Consider the following 16,765-nt stretch of genomic DNA (forward strand, 5'->3'; position numbering starts at 1 on the left):
TTCATTTCTCGCCTAAAGGCGGGGAAATGTTGGAATGGACCTCGGGACCAAGGATTTTCCCATGCGCTTGGGACCGCTCAAGGATAAACCAGAAACCAGCGGTGATAACCCCTGATCCATGTAAATGTGGAGTCATACGATAAGGGACACATGGCTCATGGTCCAAGCTGGAGGCTTGGGACAGCCCTGACCCGAGTGTTTGAGATAACCCGATGACCTCAACTCACCGCAAGTGTAGCAACCGTGGACTCTGGTCCATATCCCGGGTGATTGGCTCGGTTGACCCCGCACGGGTATCCTGTGATGTCGGAATTAAACTATAGTTGAGTATAGGGAATAGAGAGGATAGGACTAGTCGGAGTTAAATACTTGATTTGATGCTCGTATCAAGTACTTGACTTTGTTTGTATATTTTCGTCTTAATCCGTATATGCATGTGTGGGGCAGTTCACTCACACCCCAGACTCAGCTGTCTAGATCTGGATTTTATATCCCGTGTCTCCAAGATAGTTCCAGTTCCTTACTTTCGGGTAAACAGATGTTTTCCCCCTCCCCTTCAGTTCTACAGGTGCAAGGTTGAAAGGACAGTGTACATGTAAATGTACGAATCCTCTGCGAATCCCCATGGCGCCATTTTCCTGAAGCTTTGCGAGGATTTGAAGTCTTCTCCGATCGGCTCTCGCCTCTCGACTAAGCGTATGAAGTCGATCATATTCCGTAGAGCGGTCCGCTCATGCCTGCACGAGATGGCGTGCTTAGTGTCAATCATTTCAATCCCAACGCAGACTATACGGAACAAAGTATACATCGGCTTATCAACTGACTTTCATCGGTTTGCTGATGTGCATTAGGGCTTTTCTTGCGCAAGGAGCATTTGACATGTTGTGATCAGTCCCTGGACTCCAAGTATTTGAAGTTTGAATTCCCTCGTTTCCAGGAATGTGATTCTAGCCCGGACCGGCTTGAAGCTTCCTTTTGTCTTGGGCATATTATTTTTTCATTCCCCCTAGAATCCTCCGTGGCAGCGATTCAGGTTGAGTTTAATATAATACAATTATGTTCGCAAAGGCCTGGAGCACAATTGCTCTGGTGGGCTCATTTTTGGTGTCGCAGAGCAATGCCATTACCTATAGTCCATTGAAGCCCCCGTCATATCCCTTAGCGGTGCGGAGTCCATATCTATCAGGTGAGTGTCGATCTTTCTACCCCAGACTCGATCTAATGATGATCGGCAGCGTGGATCCCGGGCAATGAAGTTGACTCATTACCTTCCAACAACGCACAATTCTGGGCTGGGAACACTCTGGTTTGGTCTGTGATCGCCCGTGTTGATAATACCACGTACAATTTGTTTGGTGTGGCCAGTCCCAACGATGGCACTACTTCGGCCACCGTGACTGCCGCTACATACACATCGACCCATTCTACCTTTACAGTTACGGCTGGATCGCGCACTTTCACGCTTGACTTTTTCTCTCCAGTTTCACCCAAGAACTATCTTCGACAATCCCTGCCCTTCTCGTACTTGACGGTGACGCTCGTTGCAGGCGACTCGAGCTCCGTTCAGATCTACTCTGACATTAGCGAGAGTTGGACGGGCCAGTCAACCGATTCCAGCTGGAGTTACTCCACCACTGGATCGACAGGAGTCTTCCAGATCGAGGCAGTCGGCCAGGCAACCTATTCGGAAAACAGCGATGGTCAAGCTCTCTGGGGAAGCGCCGTGTATGCAACCCGTCCCTCTAGCGATAGCACACTCTCCACTCAGGCCGGTCCTCGGGTCACAGTGCGAGAGCAGTTTATCGAAGAGGGTACCTTGACAGGAACTTACGCAGATTGGACTAGTGGTGCTGTTGTTGCTTTTGCTCATGGTTAGTCCTATCTTCCAAAACAAGTGAGACACCGTTTATTTACCCATGTCACAGATCTCGGTACCACAGCGGATGAATCGTCCGTGACATTTGCAATCGGCCACGTGCGGGAGGAGTCGATTAACTTCCTGGGAGCCGCGCAAACGGGCTACTATCGTGCGACCTACCCCGATACCCTTGAAGCTGTCTCTTACTTCCTTGATGACTACGATGATGCCAATTCCGAATCGACTACATTCGATGACTTAATCTCTAACACCGGATCGTCGAGCTTCGGATCCAAGTACTCTGATGTGTTGGCTCTTTCTGTACGCCAGGTCTACGGCGGTATTGAGGTGACCATTCCGAATGAAACTCTCGACACCAGTAGTACCCGCGCGTTTATCAAGGAGATCTCTAGCGATGGAAACATCAACACTGTCGATGTGATCTATGCGACATTCCCTATCTTCTACGTCCTGAGCCCCGACTACATCAAGTTGCTCCTCAGCCCCGTATTCGAGTATATGGCTACCGACGCCTATTCCGAAATCTATGCAGTGCATGATATTGGAGCGCTATATCCAAATGCGACTGGTCATCTATCATCCGGCGAGGCCATGCCAATCGAGGAGAGTGGCAATGTGATCCTCCTCACATACGCATACCAGAAAGCTAGTGGGGACACCGACTTATACACTACCTATTCCTCCCAGATCGAGACATACGCGAACTACCTATACAACAACGGCCTTTACCCAGCTGCGCAGCTGTCTCTAAATGATGCACTGGGAGATCTCGCCAACCAGACCAACTTGGCCGTCAAAGCTGCCGTCGCCCTGACAGCCTACGGAAAACTGGCTAGCGATACGACGTATGTGACCACGGGCCGCGACTGGGCAGACAAGATTTGGACGGACCACTTGGGTACCGACGCCGCTGGAACACGCTTTTTGATCCAGTACAACATTACCCCCTGGTTCCTCGTTTTCAACCACTACCCAGACAAGTTGTTCGGGTTGGACGTCTTCCCAGATGATGCATACAACGCAACATCCGATTTCTACCCGACCGTCCGTGAGGATGCAGGTATACCCCTCGATGGAACTATTGGCTGGGGTCAGACAAATTGGCAAAGCTTCGTGGCGGCTACCGTCAGTGATGATACCCGGGACACCTTCATTGATGATCTTTGGACATATATCTCGAACGGCCTGAATACAGCTCCGTTTTCTGACCGGTATTGGGTTACTGCTAGTGGCAGCTACTCTGCTGGTGAATCTTATTCTTTCCGTGCACGGCCGACGTTAGGCAGCCACTTTGCTTTAGCGGCACTATCTGGTGCTGATATTTGGTCTTGATTTTACTGTACATAAGCATCGAAGTAATGACTTCGAGATGAGTCTGCTTCGATTTCCGTGGATCTTGCCTAAAGTATATATCACTCATAAAGCAGCATATCTTTCATGTTTTCGAATGCCTAGACTCGTCTTCATCATAACGTCACAATCGTGATAAGTGTCTGGAATCAGCATCCACCACCACCGGCTATCGTCACAAAGCTTCCTCTCATAGCAAACTTCTGGTCCCCTTCCCATTGCTTTCGTAAAGCCTTCTCTCGAGCACGCCCTCGTTTGCTGTGCTCCCTTGCAAATCGCTTCTGGGCTCTTTCCTCATTTTTGCACGTGCTTGGTCTCTCATCGGTGGTATGTTTACCCTCGCTCTTGCACATGGTAGGTCTCTCATCAATGGTCTGTTTATCCTCACTCTTCAGTGCATGTTTCTTTGACAATATTATTCCTTTCATCCAGTCGAACATCTTGATGGACTCTAGGCTGCTGGGTATATAAGCAGTATAGTGGTTATGGGGAGACTATCGGATGTCAGCTGCAACCAAATATTATTTGTTGGATATAGAGACAATACTTTGAAATGTGTCTTTGGAGCCAGGTCGTGGTATCTAGCAGTGTGAGATTAGATCAGGGTAGAAGTTCATGATCGCAGCTGGGGCCATAGGGTCGAGTACAGCGGGCGTGGACTAAACTAGCAACGATCGTCAACAGCCTCGCAAGGCTAAATCGTGCCCGGTCTATGATAACTCCCTGTATATCACAATGGGAATATATTGGCACGCTTGACTTTCCTTTTCCAGTAAGGTTGGAAGATGAACTCTATACAGTTTAGGTATACGGGTTGAAGGAAAAAAATTTGAAGATGGTAGTTAATATCATAACTAGGTCAAGAAAAATCCCTTCTATGCACTCTATGCGTGGTATATAAAAATAATCCATAACTCGTTCATCAGTAAATTCAACGGGTTTGTTCATCAGCCGAAAATACACTTTCCATGGCGCGAACCCAATTTGATATGTTTTTGATTTTTGCGTTTTTGTGTTTTCCAATTCCCTTACTCAATAGCAGACTGAGAGTTGCCGTGCATGACAGGGTTGATCTTGGACTCCCACTTGAACTTGAAGTCGTCACCAAGCTCCTTACGGATAGCAGCCTGAACAGCCTCCTTGACGTTCTTGAAGACACCGAAGTTGGCGGGGTTCTCCTCATCGTTCTCTCCACCCTGGAAGACACCGGTGCGGACAAGGCAGGTGTTCCAGCCGTACATGTTTCCACCGACGATATCGGAGGCCGGGTTGTCTCCGATCATGTAGATGTTCTTGGGGAGCTTCTTCTCGCCGTAGAGATCCTCCATCCAGTCCTGCATCACCTCGTCGGCATAAATGTAAGTGGCCCGCTCGGGCTTACCGTACAGCACACGCTCGAGGTCGTTACCAGAGGTGGCCTTGTACATGGCTTCGACACCTAGACGGAAAGCACCAAGGTGGAGACGTGGGGGACCCTTGTGCTCGGTGGGGCAGAGGAGATCACCTTGCGAGAAGTAGATGGGGATGTGCTTGTGCTCCTTGGGGTTCTTGGTGCGAGTGAGCAGGTATCCGTCCTCGGACATGAGAAGATCGTTGATGATCTGGAAGTCGGTCATCATGTCCCAGGACTCGGCGAAACAGAGGATGGCATCGAACTTGAGCTTGGAGAAGTCGCGAGGGCGGGCGCCCTTGAGGTCCTCTTCGGTGAAGTAGCGCTGGGGGGAGATCGTGGGGTCCCAGGCGACAATGTCCTTGGGGTGGATAACGTTCTTGAAGCCGTACTGCTCGGCGACATCGCGAATCTTGTAGCCTTCGCCACCGCAGACCAGCACGGTATCGTAATACTCAGCAAGAGCCTGCATGGGTGTGTGTGACTGGATGAATTGGTCGAGATGGATGGGCTGCTCCAGGATCTCGGATAGCTGCTCAGTACGAGCCAGCTCGGTCTTACCGCCACCGTTAGTGAGGAGGATGTATGGGAACTTGATACCTAAGGAGAAGGTGATTAGGGAGACATTCATGGCCAATGCGGGGTAATAGATTTCTTACCGAGCTCGTTGTCACCGTTCAGCATCTTAAGGACTTCACGGCCTTCCTGGATCGGGTTGTTACCGTGAACCAGGACACCATCGATATCAAAGGCAAAGGCCATGTTCTTGACGGCCTGGACCTTCTCTGGGGACATGTCCTGCACCTGGGAGGCCATGATGTCCCGTCCCACGACGCTCGGCCGGGAGGCACGAGACAGACGTGAGCTCCGCGACATACGCGGAGACCGGGGAATGGGCAGAGAAGTACCGAAGGAGTTGCGAGAACCACGACGGTCCCGCATGGAGGGACCCAGGCTCAGGTGGTGCATCATGGCGGATGTACCGCTCATAGAGCTGCGAGTGGCAGGGATTTCAATGGTCTCACCCTGGTCGTTAGGGATGGGAATGCTGCCATGGGCGTCGCGGGGGGAGCGAGCGGCCTGCACATCGCTGTGGGGAGCGGCGGACTCGACGCCAAGGTCAGCGTCTTCAAAGCGAGGCATGATGGATGTTGTGATGGGAAGGGGTATCTGGTGAAAAAGATTGTCGAAGGGTATCTTGAAGGGTATATGTAGAAGTGAAAGATGGGAAGTTTCAATGGACCCCTCAAAACTGGGTCACGGAGCAGAGTACCGAAGAATATTGTGTGGTTGATGACGAGGGACCCGATTTACTTTATAAACGATGACGCGCTGATCGGTTCCCCTATGAAGTAGTCCCGGTCTAAGAGAGATGAGTCTCCATAATTTTCTTCAGTACGGTTCGTGTCCGCCCAAACGCCCGATTGTCTCAAAAGAAGACTAGTACCACCGCTAACAAAGAGAAAATTATGGAGACGGCAAGTGACGTGGCATTGCCCAATCATTTACTCGGTACCTGTAAAATTGTGAAAAACGCGTAAAGGAGATTGGGAAATTGCGAAACATTGGAGCAAGCATTGGCGGGAAATTGGGAAATTCAAAATGTTGACGTCACTGCACAGGTGAGATTGGCTGCTAAATTGATTCTTTTAATTAATTACTTTAGTGTGGAGGTTAGAATAAGCTTGTACAACTCGGCCAACTTTCCTCTAGACTTATCCTATAGACCCTTGACTATAAAATTCATTCAAGATTCCCATCACTCGTACCTGAATGAAATGATGGTATCTCAATGTCCCTTAGTTTCAGCTCATGACGTAGAGCCTGCTAGTAATCACCAATACATTAATTCGACAAAACCCCTCCGGGTTCACCCATTGCGGGCTAACCGAAAACGACGCATTTATTGTGGGTATCAGTGGATCTCTACTCCACTATACCACCTGTAGGGTTGAGGTGGCGCCGGAGATGTAACATGCGGGTTGCCGCACCACCGAGATCATATAGAGAAATGTAGTGTATACATGCAAGTCCAACATTTAATTGAAATAGCACTCGATGGCGTAGTCTTAAAAAAGGTCCAAGCCATGTGAGGTCTAAACGGGGGTGAGAAGGTCAACGGGAGTCAATCGGCTTATCTTATCGCCGTGATTGGCTGAATAAGCCTCACTTACCCGCCTCTGCACGATGACCTAATGCCGATTATGCCGAAACCTGCCAAGCCCGGACGTTTTCGGACTGTTTGAATGTCAAGGTTTAATGTTCTTCCGGTTTTGGATTCATCCTTTCCTGATACGGATTCACGGTGTATAGATCTTGTCAGTACTCCGTTAAGCCCCTCTAATCAAATTGATCCAATGAACAAGCACCTCTGTCGATACATGTAAGGGATCGTGGAGAGTTACGCGTTGGAATTCTGGAAGTCGGGATTCCGTATTGTCGCCCCGCCGTCTGTATCGCGTAACCCCACCACCCCTCCAATTCCCAGTTTCTCTGCCAAAAAGCATTCTCACTCGGGGAGGCTTGCATGATAATCATTGGAAATTACTAAAATAATCCCGCATATGTTAATCCAATAGAAAAGGGCCATGGGAGATCAAAAGCACGTGTAGATAGAGTTTGCGTCACCGCTGGCCAATTGGTTTTTGGAGTTTTAGCCCATTGGACGCCTCAACCGTGCTGTCCATGCAGATACCCTAGCTATACTGTAGATCGCCCGTGCTTTCTCCGTGGTGGTGATGATTCAGGTTGCCGTGCCGCGAGATCTGGATCATCCACAACGGAGTGGACTGCTCCGTGTCCTGATATACTGTTGACTGAAATGAGGGTCCATACAGATAGGCTGGAATAGAATCTAGCACATGAGGTCTAAGCGTGGATACAATGTAAGATGATGGACTGGCGTACGTCAAGGGAAACTCCTAGGTATCTATCGTTTGGGATCATGGAAGAAAACCACTTGCACAGTAATATCATCCCGTGCATTACGGGAAAAGGGAGAACCGAAGCCCAGTCGTCCTGCGATCAACTCATGTTGGTTTCCACCAAAAGCATTGCGAGTCAAATGAACTGCGGCATTGCCATCCTGGACAGTCGTCCGCTCCTCCACAAATCTCTCCTCAACTCCTTTATCAAAGATAAAATCCGACGGCGCTGGGCTGGTCGGGGCTGAGGGGTTCTTCTCTGAGGATTCGAGCCATTTCCCCATTAGGCCAACCGCTTGCTCGCTGGATAAATGATCCCATAAGCCATCACTGGCCATGATCATGAAAGACGGTCTACTGGGATCGATCTTTGTACTAGTCACCACCGGCTCGGCAGTCAGATATGGTGGCGTCCGCACATCATATCTGGGCGTCAAAGGGGCCGGTCCGTAGAACCGTTTGTGCATTTCTTTCTGAAAATCCAAGGCCCACTTCCACCGGCTATCCCCGAATGCCCGGGAGACCATGATGCCTAGCACCCGCCCATCTTTGATGATGTTCTCCTCGCCAGGGTGCTCTTTTTGCAGTCTGGCAATCTCCTCTTCGTTCGTCCCGCTCTGATCCACGGACAAAGGAATGGCCTCCCAGGTGCCGTCTGGTCTTTGTTGGCCCAGCACGGCTCTAGAATCACCGGTGCATGCAACATGCAGTGTGCTTGTAGCGGTATCCAAGATGGAAAGCAAAGCGCATGAACCTGCATACGCGGGTTCCATCTTGTGGATTTTATCTTGCAGCGGTTCGTCGCTGCGGGATGCATCCTCGGCGGTCTTGAAAATGGAGGCGTCAAGGTTGAGGAACCCTTTGATCAGAGCCTCTTGGATCCGCTCTGGCGGAACTGATGCATCCGATCGGATCTGTTCTAGACTGTGGCGCACGTAAGGAAGCATTTGGTGTTTCAGTAGCTCTGCCGTTTGCCACCCCGCATGTCCATCAAAGACCGCCCAGGCCATCCACTGTTTACCGTCCCTCCACGGCGAAGGGAATTGACCATGCAAAAAGCGGTCCTCGCAGGGGCTATTCGAAGCCCATTGAGTGCCATCGTATCGAGCCACACTAGCAATTCTAGTAACGGGGACCGAATAGGCATTTTGGGAGATTATCCGGGTCACCTGGTCTGGTGAAAGGCCCGGCCCGAATGTCAACTGATCCGTGGGCGGAGTGTCTAGCCGCGGCACGTCAGGCACATCAGGCACATCCACCACATTGGACACGTCGCGACCAGAAGTTGCCCACCACAGACCTGGGCCAGTGATGAGGCCTCCAAGCACGGCATTTCTACCCCAATGCGACGAACCTGTCTTTGTTGAGTAGAAACGCCGGGTGGTCACGCGACCTAGCTGGGGTCGAGCCCGAGCGCCCAATGAAATAGTGGAGAACATGTAAGCCTTGAGACAGGGGGTGAATGGACAGTTCGGGCAGAAGGAATGTCTTTCCAAGTTTCGAATTCTCAGGGACTGGAATATTCCAAGCGATCCCTTGGGATACTTATGAAACTCTCACGAATGAGAAGTAAGGGGGAAGTCAAGTTGGTCTTGACCAATACATTCCCGACACGTGACTTTTGTACACATTGAGATATTCGAAATGAGATTAAAGTGATTTACGAATGACCATACTAATGACGAACAAAATAGCAAAAGATATAGATATATTGAAAATTCCTCTCATTTGACAATAATTAGAGAGCCTAAACCTCCGGCTGAACTCGCATCTAAAAGGGGGTACCCCCTCACAGAGTGTAAATGAAATCCGGCCGCTTATCACCTAGCAACTCGATCTCACTCTGATCAAGCCCTTCGATCCAGTGATCTCGCTCACCGCGCCGACGCTTGGCGTTTTCGCGGCGAAGTAGAACGTACTGTACGATCGAGCCCCCAAACAGAAACAAGACCAGGTATGCGAGCACAGTGCCGTGCCCGGGGTAGTATCGGGGGGAATCAGCCTGACGATAGATATTGGATGAGACAATACCGTTCAGGTTACCCCAACCGATGATAAATCCTAGCGATACGCCACGCTTATATACACCTAAACTGCAGTCAGCGGATGCAACCGATAGGACTAGTGGGGCTCAGAGGATTACGTACCCTCGATGTTATTGCTGGACCAGGAGATGGTGTTGGCGATGGCAGGGTAGATACCCATTGCCCCAAGGAATGTTCCGGCGTAGCGAGCACCGGCAGATTGACATCCTAGGAGCATAGAGAAGCCCACTATACCGAGGATCGCGGTAGCAATATTGCACAGCCCCCGCTGGCGCGTACGGTCAGCAATGAAGCCGACCGTAATGGTCAAAATGGCAGCAGCAGCGTAGGGAGGAACACTCAGTAACTGAGCACGGATCGAGCTGTAGCCTGAATATAATTAGTCGGAGTCGAGAGTGTAGATCAAACAGAGTTTTAACCCTAAAAGCAAGTTAGGAAATATACACCCAAAGTCCCTAGGTATCACTCACTAGTTCACTGATAATAGTCGGCACAAACAGCGAGAATGCATACAGCGATCCGTCTGCTCCCATGTACACTATCGCACCCGTCCAGGTTTTCCAGTCCTTAACGCTCGCCCAGAAGTAGGACATCTTGAACTCTTCATGTTCAGCGCTCGACTGCGCATCCAGGGCAAGTCGGCGTAGCACACGGGCTCGATCGTCCTCGGACAAAAACCGGGCTTGGTCGGGGAAATCGTATACACACCAGAAGGAGGCCACGCCAATTACGACAGTGGCCAGCCCTTCCAGAATGAAGATCCACGCCCAACCGGGCTTGCCTCCGACTTGATCCATCTTGGCGATTGCGGCTGCTAGAAGACCGCCAAAGGAGCCAGCGAGGGCTGCAGCTGAGAAGAAAATTGCCATTCGTACACCGAACTCCTCGCGCCTGTACCAGCAGGAAAGGAAGTATCCTATGCCTGGGAAGAGACCAGCTTCGCTCAGACCGAGGAACCAACGCACTGCCATCAGTCCGGCATAGTTGTGCACCGTCCCCATTAGGGTCATGCAGATTCCCTAGAGGCGAATAGAATTTAGAATCAAAAGGAAAGCCTTGAACTGTAAAATCAAAGCAAACAATGCGTTACTTACCCAAGCGATCATGATGGAAGGAATGAAGATGCTCGGTCGCAGCTTCTTCAGGAGCACGTTGGTCAAGGGCTCGAAGACAGAGTATGAGACGAAGAAGATGGTCAAAGTGGCATTGTACTGATTGGCTGTCATACCCAAGCTCTTGCTAAGGCCGTCGATCTTGGCATTGCCGATGTTAGTCCTTTTCCATGTCAGTACGTGCTAACCAGGATCCTAGGAAGATCTTCCCTCTGATTAGATAACATACCGATCAAGAAATGAGGCTAGATAAAGCAGACTTAACCACGGAAGCAATCGAAGATCAAGCTTCCAGAGAAGCTTTCGGTCCTATGGGCATGCAGCGGTTAGTTCTAGCAGATCGGCTCTGCATGAAATTATGCAGGGGGGGGGGGGGTCCAGGATATGGATCCAAACACATACAATCTGGGCTCTTTCTTCATCACTCAGACCTTCGTCTGGATCCTCCAACCTTGACAATTTGTCTATTCTGGTGTTTGAGGGCATCTCCACATCCATGTGGGCTGCTTTCTCAACACCAACGATCTCGGTAGCCATAGTGTTGCACAGCAGATGCAATTATCCTTGTAACCAATTCTGCAGCTCGCAGCACAAGACTGAAAAGGGAATGAAAGAAAAGAAGGAAGAAAGATACAGGGCAGTGAATGGATGAGCGGAGCGGGGAACTAAACGAAATAGCTGAGCATGAACGAGTGGAGGGAGTACTGCACGATGTAAGCCCTCGTGCTACGTGGCTAAGAATTAAAATATACAAACCAATCATTGGTCTTTACTCCGCACCTGTTTACAGGGATCATTCCAATATTTCCCCAGTGATCGGCATGGACCGCGATCTACATTAGAATATGCCTAATTGAGGCTCGGGATTATAATTCCCTGCAGAGTCATGCAGAGTCAAGCCGAGGGATAACCGGTCAGAGGGGCTTAAGGGTACGCTATTTAGATCAATGGAAAGACTGGATTCATGCTATCTTGATATTTATGGAAATAGGGACATCGTGGAGACCCTGGGTTAGGGCAAACATCCCCGCGATTTTGCGGGGACGTCGAGACTCGAGACCTCCACTCCGCCCCGCCCACAGAAATACAGGACTCAACCCCCCACGTCCAAAAAAATCACTATCCCGAGGATATCATGCCCAGTTGAGGCTGCTAGCGGGGTGCCGCTGATGCCCATTATAAACTGCTAAACAGCAGCTAGATCAACCTATCCTTATGGTCGAAGGTCCGGACGGAGACATGGTTGGATCAGGTTAGACGAGATTATTAGAGTATGATTCAAGTGAAAATGAAAATAAGGCCCACGGGGTCAAAATTGACCTCGAAATACGCGGAAAAGCTCTCTTTGCGCACTCTGGGGGTCTCTCAGGCTTCTCAGAGATCAAAACACTGCTAGGCTATGTTTTGGATGCGAATACCGGGGAAAGCATAACCCGTCGAAGCCTCTGAGAGGCTGAAATTATCATCTACTGGAAAGGAACAAAGGCGCACGAATATGAGACAATCAGGTGGAAAAAGACGAGAAGTCTCCAGAGGGAGAACTTCTGGCTATTTGCTGGCTATCTACTGAGCGCTGATCACGCGGAGTGGGTCAGAGTACTTGATTACCTGACCTACCTTCCCAACGGAGGCCATTCAGACATAGACAAGGCGACACGAGGGCCATGGTCATCTAACCTACTCTCCAACAGAGGCCATTCAGACGTAGCCAAGGCGGCGCAAGGATCATCGGCAAAGGTGACAACGCCGCCGTCAAACGATTCCGGGTCGAGTGTGATAAGTTTGCGGTAGAACCAGTAGGCAGCTCTCACTGAGGCGAACTGGAAGACCTGATCTGAAGATACTCCGGTGTCCACCCGGCATATCAGATGGTGCGGGCTATCGTGTATCAAGTCGAATATCGCCTGGACATACCATCCAAGCCCAGAGCTGACCCGCAGGCATCGTGTCAACTTCTTTCCTTCAAAGCGCAGCGGAATGGGATAGGTGGGGTTTACCAGCTCCATCGCCCTGGCTCCCTCAAAGTTGACTTCAAATTTCTTGGTCTTCCCATACCTAAGAAAGGCCTTGGCGCTCCGCTCTTCAACAAAGACAATTATCGCAGTGTAAACAGGGTTGGTGGGATCGAGGTGGCACGAGTAGACATTTCCTTGTTTTATGTGAGACAAAACTCGTGGGAGAGTGAATTTTTTAGCGAGATCCACGATTGCAACAGTTCGCCACACATCGTTATTATACCGACCCAGTTCGATCGGCACGCCATATTCAAGCTTTGGATTAGAGGGGCGAGCACTGTCGAGATCATCTTCACGGAAGGGGGTGAAACTCTGCAGGCCGGTCAATAACTTCAAATGATCAGCAGGTTGTGCTATGTTTCTGGGCTAACCTTGCGAGTTACTTGCGCATTAGGAGGAGCAATGCTGAGGCGCGAGAAAGCCGATGTGGCAACTTCATTATCGCCGTCCTTGAATTGAGCTCTGAAGGCGTTTGCCTTGTCAATGAGGGGACAATTGGTGATATTTTCGCCACGGCGCTTGCGACTGGGCCTGCGATGACCCATTATGGCGGTGTTGTCTTTGGACGATAAGACCTCGAGATAAGACAAATAGAAAGAGAGTCTGCATCCGATGAAATGAATAGAAACGCAACGAAGATAAAGAGACGGCTATCCTCGAGTTGAGAAGGATATGAAAGCGTGGATGGACACGTTTTAGGTAGGCATAGGGGAATGGAGAATGAATGATATGCGAATACAATGAAGGATTGAGATTGAAAAGAAGAACCAGGTTAGAATCGCCAAAGAAAGATCAATCTGAAATGATAGGACGTGTCACGTAGGTACAAAAAGCGGAGTCATTGTCTGCTGCAGGAAGTATGCCAGTGCAGTAGTGAAAGTGATTGTTGTCCGTTCACAGATCTATCCGAAAAACTCTCCGCCAGCCAACGCAACCCAGGGAAGGTTTTCCTTCCAGCATCGTTGCATTAACTGACGAGCATTTTGGATCTAAAAAGCAAGTTAGTTAAAGAAAATCATGGTCAGTCTGCATATAATTACCTGTTTCATACCCGATTTCTCCAGAACCATGAACCGATCTAGGATCGTGGCCCGTTGTGACGGATCTCGAGACTCACATCCCGCCGTGAATAACGGTAACAACGAACAAACCTCGGTCGAGGCACCCAGTCTCATACGCCCGAGGGCATCAATCAGCTGGCGAAGAGCTTCTTTTACCGGGAACGAGTCTGCTGATGACCCTAGCACACGGCGGTGGAGATGAATGAGACCAGCACACCGGAAGGCCTCTTCCGTTGCCATCATGTCTTGAGCTTCGAGACCCTGGTGGTGATCCGGGTCAGCATGGGCATGCTCAGGAAGTCCATCTAGGTCACCCAGAACGGCTTGAGCTTGAAGAACCATGTCTGCAGATGGATGCCAAGCCCGGCGGAAATTCCCTAGCTCGTCGAAACGCTGATTATCGCACTCTTGGACCAGCTTGGCCAGGCGAATGAGAAACAGACCGGTGCGAGGAGTGAATCCCGTGAAGCAGTCCACGCTAAACTCGTCATAGTTTTCGGGATTCGAGCATGCGCCTAGAACAGACTGATACAGCAACAACGGTGGACCGGCTCGACGACAGGACAATGCACCAACTGTGTCGATATACCCTAACCAACGAGCGAAGAATGCGCTTATTCGATTACCGGCCCGGGCAAGCCGCTCACTCCGTGCAAGGAACAACTCGCGAGCGAGCTTAAGATGGCTCTGCCATGTGATGGGCACTTCAAACGTTCCCGGGGACACAATCTTCAAGGACAAGAGCAGAATGGCAGTCGCTAAGTGGCTATCGGTAATGTCTTCGTGGGAAGCTTCCAATGCCACGCGCAGGGTTGGGAAGACATCACTGACCCAGTGCGCGATTCGATTGGCTGGCTCGGCATGACCTAAATACCGCGCACGATGACTTGCCGAGTACGCAAGCAACAAGTTGAGCAGATTAGGGTCGTCGATCGCCACTAATTTTATTCGTCAGTATAAGACCGCATGAAACCCCTCACTTGAACTGATGATAAATACTTACTTGACGGCAACACTGACGAGAACGGGTTATTTTCACAATCATGAGGAACCAACATCCGGGATGTATGATTGAGGAAATGATGAAAGTACATCAGATTGATCGGGTTCCCCAGCAATGATGACGGCAGCGGGGACAGATATCTTGGGATGTTGATTGGCACCGGAACAGCATAATACCCGCTATAATCAGCACTCTGGGGCCCAGATGAAGTCGAATAGCCCTTAGGTGAAGCCTCTTCAGAGTGCCCCCGAGCGCCAATAATTTCCAAGGAAGAGTTGACATCAATTGCAGCGTGATCGTTATTCAATGCGACATCCCGATCTGGCCGGCCTGAATCCAATCCATAGTTATCGGTCACACTGGTGAGATAGGCCTGCCATCTGCTTTGGGCCGCGAACGATTCTGCGGCTTTATCACCATCATCGCGATCATTAGACATGGCCTCCGTGTGATGGTTGAATGGCGTGATTGTATCGTCAGGTGATGAAGCCGCGTTGCTTCGTGTTATTGGGTCATGCGAACCAAGCATCAAGGCCATACCACTACCGTTTGACAAGCTAGGAGAGTGGTTGCTATGCGGTGCCATTCCACCCATGGAGTATCCCAAGCTGTGCTCATCATGGGAAATGGAATCGCGGTGGTCTTCGTTTTGATCAGATCCCTGTCCGGCATCCAATGAATTTCGAAGAAATGATACGGGCTGCGAAACCGAGTTCGAATGGAATGCAAATGCCGACATCGAACGAAGGCCTACACCTTGATCGGCGGCGGCTGAGAAAGTCCCGTGGAAACCTGGACCAAAAGGATAATGTGTTAGAGAACCTGACGATACTGGAGGTGTCGAAGATGGGTGTTCTGGCCAGGTAGACGCAAATTGAATATCAGCCTGGCCCGGTGAACTGCCATCTCCCACATGCGGCTTGGGTGATTCAAATATGCCGAGTGGTGGGGACATGGTCCCAGGGGAACCCAGATCACTGGGATGGACGTTGACAAAACCATCCCCAGGGCTTGTATTAGCCGGCATTGGCGCCGAAGTGGAGCTCATAGCGCCTGCTGGGGTAGCGTCCGCAAAAGACATGATCGTTCCTGCGTACCCGCTTGACTGGGAGCCAGGCGATTCAACGGATGCGCGTTTGGTCCGACCACCCCAGTTCAGACGGACGCTATAGTCACAGGCCTCTCCTTGTCGTTGGCAATTGAGACATAGAGGCTTTTCCTCTCCACTGGATAGCTCGAATTAGTGATGATGTTTTGTTGCGACGCATGTTCACTGCTTACCATTTGACTTTACGAGCCTTGCACGGCCTGTGTTGACAAACTATTAGTATTCAAGCACAGAGGACTCAGTTATACCCTCAAATATAGACTTACCAACACCCTTTTCGACTTCTTCTCTTCGGCTCTGGCGCGCCAGGTCTTCGGGGACGAGGCATTGCACCTCAGACGAGATATATCAACGACCAGCCCCAGAGCAGCACCGAGGGAATCGAAAGAGAAAAAAGGTCGTCTCCGAAGAGATTCCATTCAACAGCAAAAACGCTTTGAAGGAAACTGTCGAAGCGTTTTCACAGGGCACACAGCACACGATTGGATCGCTTTTTACGTCCAGAACTGTGTTGACCCCAAGTGGCGACGAAACGATAGTCGACCAAGCACCCACACCTAGTAGACAGGGACATCGAGGTGTGGGAGGGAGATGCGCCCAAGTAAGAGTTCAGGATCCCGCTGCGGATGCAGCAATGGGGTTTTTTGCTATTCTGCAGATGCAGCTCCAAGAATGATAAGGGTTTGTGGCGATCTTGTCGATCACAGAATGCGGGACAAGCTGATAATTTCTGGGGTAAGGGCCCACTTCAGACCTTTACCATTTACAGACCAGCGAGTTCAGATTATGCAGGCAATAGAAAAGGAAAAGCACGTTCTGGAATGGCCATTGCACGCGAGAAAGTGTGGGGAAAGAACCAAAGATAAGACTGACTAATC

At 50.3% G+C, this 16,765-nt stretch overlaps 7 protein-coding genes across 7 annotated transcripts; 1 reads left to right on the forward strand and 6 right to left on the reverse strand.

Moving 5' to 3' along the window:
* Positions 1-1,056: 1,056 nt before the first annotated feature.
* On the forward strand, positions 1,057-3,211 carry N7520_008365 (glutaminase family protein; the record flags this gene model as incomplete). The annotated part of the gene is made up of 3 exons (XM_057142299.1): positions 1,057-1,186; positions 1,236-1,871; positions 1,926-3,211. 3 exons carry the CDS (start codon positions 1,057-1,059, stop codon positions 3,209-3,211), a joined length of 2,052 nt encoding a protein of 683 aa, XP_056996305.1.
* Positions 3,212-3,378: 167 nt separating this feature from the next.
* On the reverse strand, positions 3,379-3,669 carry N7520_008366 (uncharacterized protein; the record flags this gene model as incomplete). The annotated part of the gene is made up of 1 exon (XM_057142300.1): positions 3,379-3,669. One exon carries the CDS (start codon positions 3,667-3,669, stop codon positions 3,379-3,381), a length of 291 nt encoding a protein of 96 aa, XP_056996306.1.
* A 588-nt stretch (positions 3,670-4,257) lies between these two features.
* On the reverse strand, positions 4,258-5,762 carry N7520_008367 (haloacid dehalogenase-like hydrolase; the record flags this gene model as incomplete). Its single annotated transcript, XM_057142301.1, has 2 exons — positions 4,258-5,219; positions 5,279-5,762. The coding sequence occupies 2 exons, from the start codon at positions 5,760-5,762 to the stop codon at positions 4,258-4,260; spliced, it is 1,446 nt and encodes a 481-aa protein (XP_056996307.1).
* Positions 5,763-7,548: 1,786 nt separating this feature from the next.
* On the reverse strand, positions 7,549-8,982 carry N7520_008368 (PP2C family serine/threonine-protein phosphatase; the record flags this gene model as incomplete). The annotated part of the gene is made up of 1 exon (XM_057142302.1): positions 7,549-8,982. One exon carries the CDS (start codon positions 8,980-8,982, stop codon positions 7,549-7,551), a length of 1,434 nt encoding a protein of 477 aa, XP_056996308.1.
* A 350-nt stretch (positions 8,983-9,332) lies between these two features.
* N7520_008369 (Major facilitator superfamily domain general substrate transporter) lies at positions 9,333-11,237 on the reverse strand (the record flags this gene model as incomplete). Its single annotated transcript, XM_057142303.1, has 6 exons — positions 9,333-9,664; positions 9,691-9,934; positions 10,059-10,607; positions 10,683-10,863; positions 10,930-11,009; positions 11,103-11,237. 6 exons carry the CDS (start codon positions 11,235-11,237, stop codon positions 9,333-9,335), a joined length of 1,521 nt encoding a protein of 506 aa, XP_056996309.1.
* Positions 11,238-12,313: 1,076 nt separating this feature from the next.
* N7520_008370 (uncharacterized protein) lies at positions 12,314-13,260 on the reverse strand (the record flags this gene model as incomplete). Its single annotated transcript, XM_057142304.1, has 2 exons — positions 12,314-13,027; positions 13,087-13,260. The coding sequence occupies 2 exons, from the start codon at positions 13,258-13,260 to the stop codon at positions 12,314-12,316; spliced, it is 888 nt and encodes a 295-aa protein (XP_056996310.1).
* A 357-nt stretch (positions 13,261-13,617) lies between these two features.
* N7520_008371 (fungal specific transcription factor domain-containing protein) lies at positions 13,618-16,306 on the reverse strand (the record flags this gene model as incomplete). Its single annotated transcript, XM_057142305.1, has 5 exons — positions 13,618-13,704; positions 13,756-14,714; positions 14,780-16,000; positions 16,061-16,100; positions 16,154-16,306. The coding sequence occupies 5 exons, from the start codon at positions 16,304-16,306 to the stop codon at positions 13,618-13,620; spliced, it is 2,460 nt and encodes an 819-aa protein (XP_056996311.1).
* Positions 16,307-16,765: the final 459 nt, after the last annotated feature.

Source organism: Penicillium odoratum (genome assembly GCF_028828045.1).
Source record: "Penicillium odoratum strain IBT 22623 chromosome Unknown utg000005l_segment0_segment0, whole genome shotgun sequence".
Taxonomy (NCBI): domain Eukaryota; kingdom Fungi; phylum Ascomycota; class Eurotiomycetes; order Eurotiales; family Aspergillaceae; genus Penicillium; species Penicillium odoratum.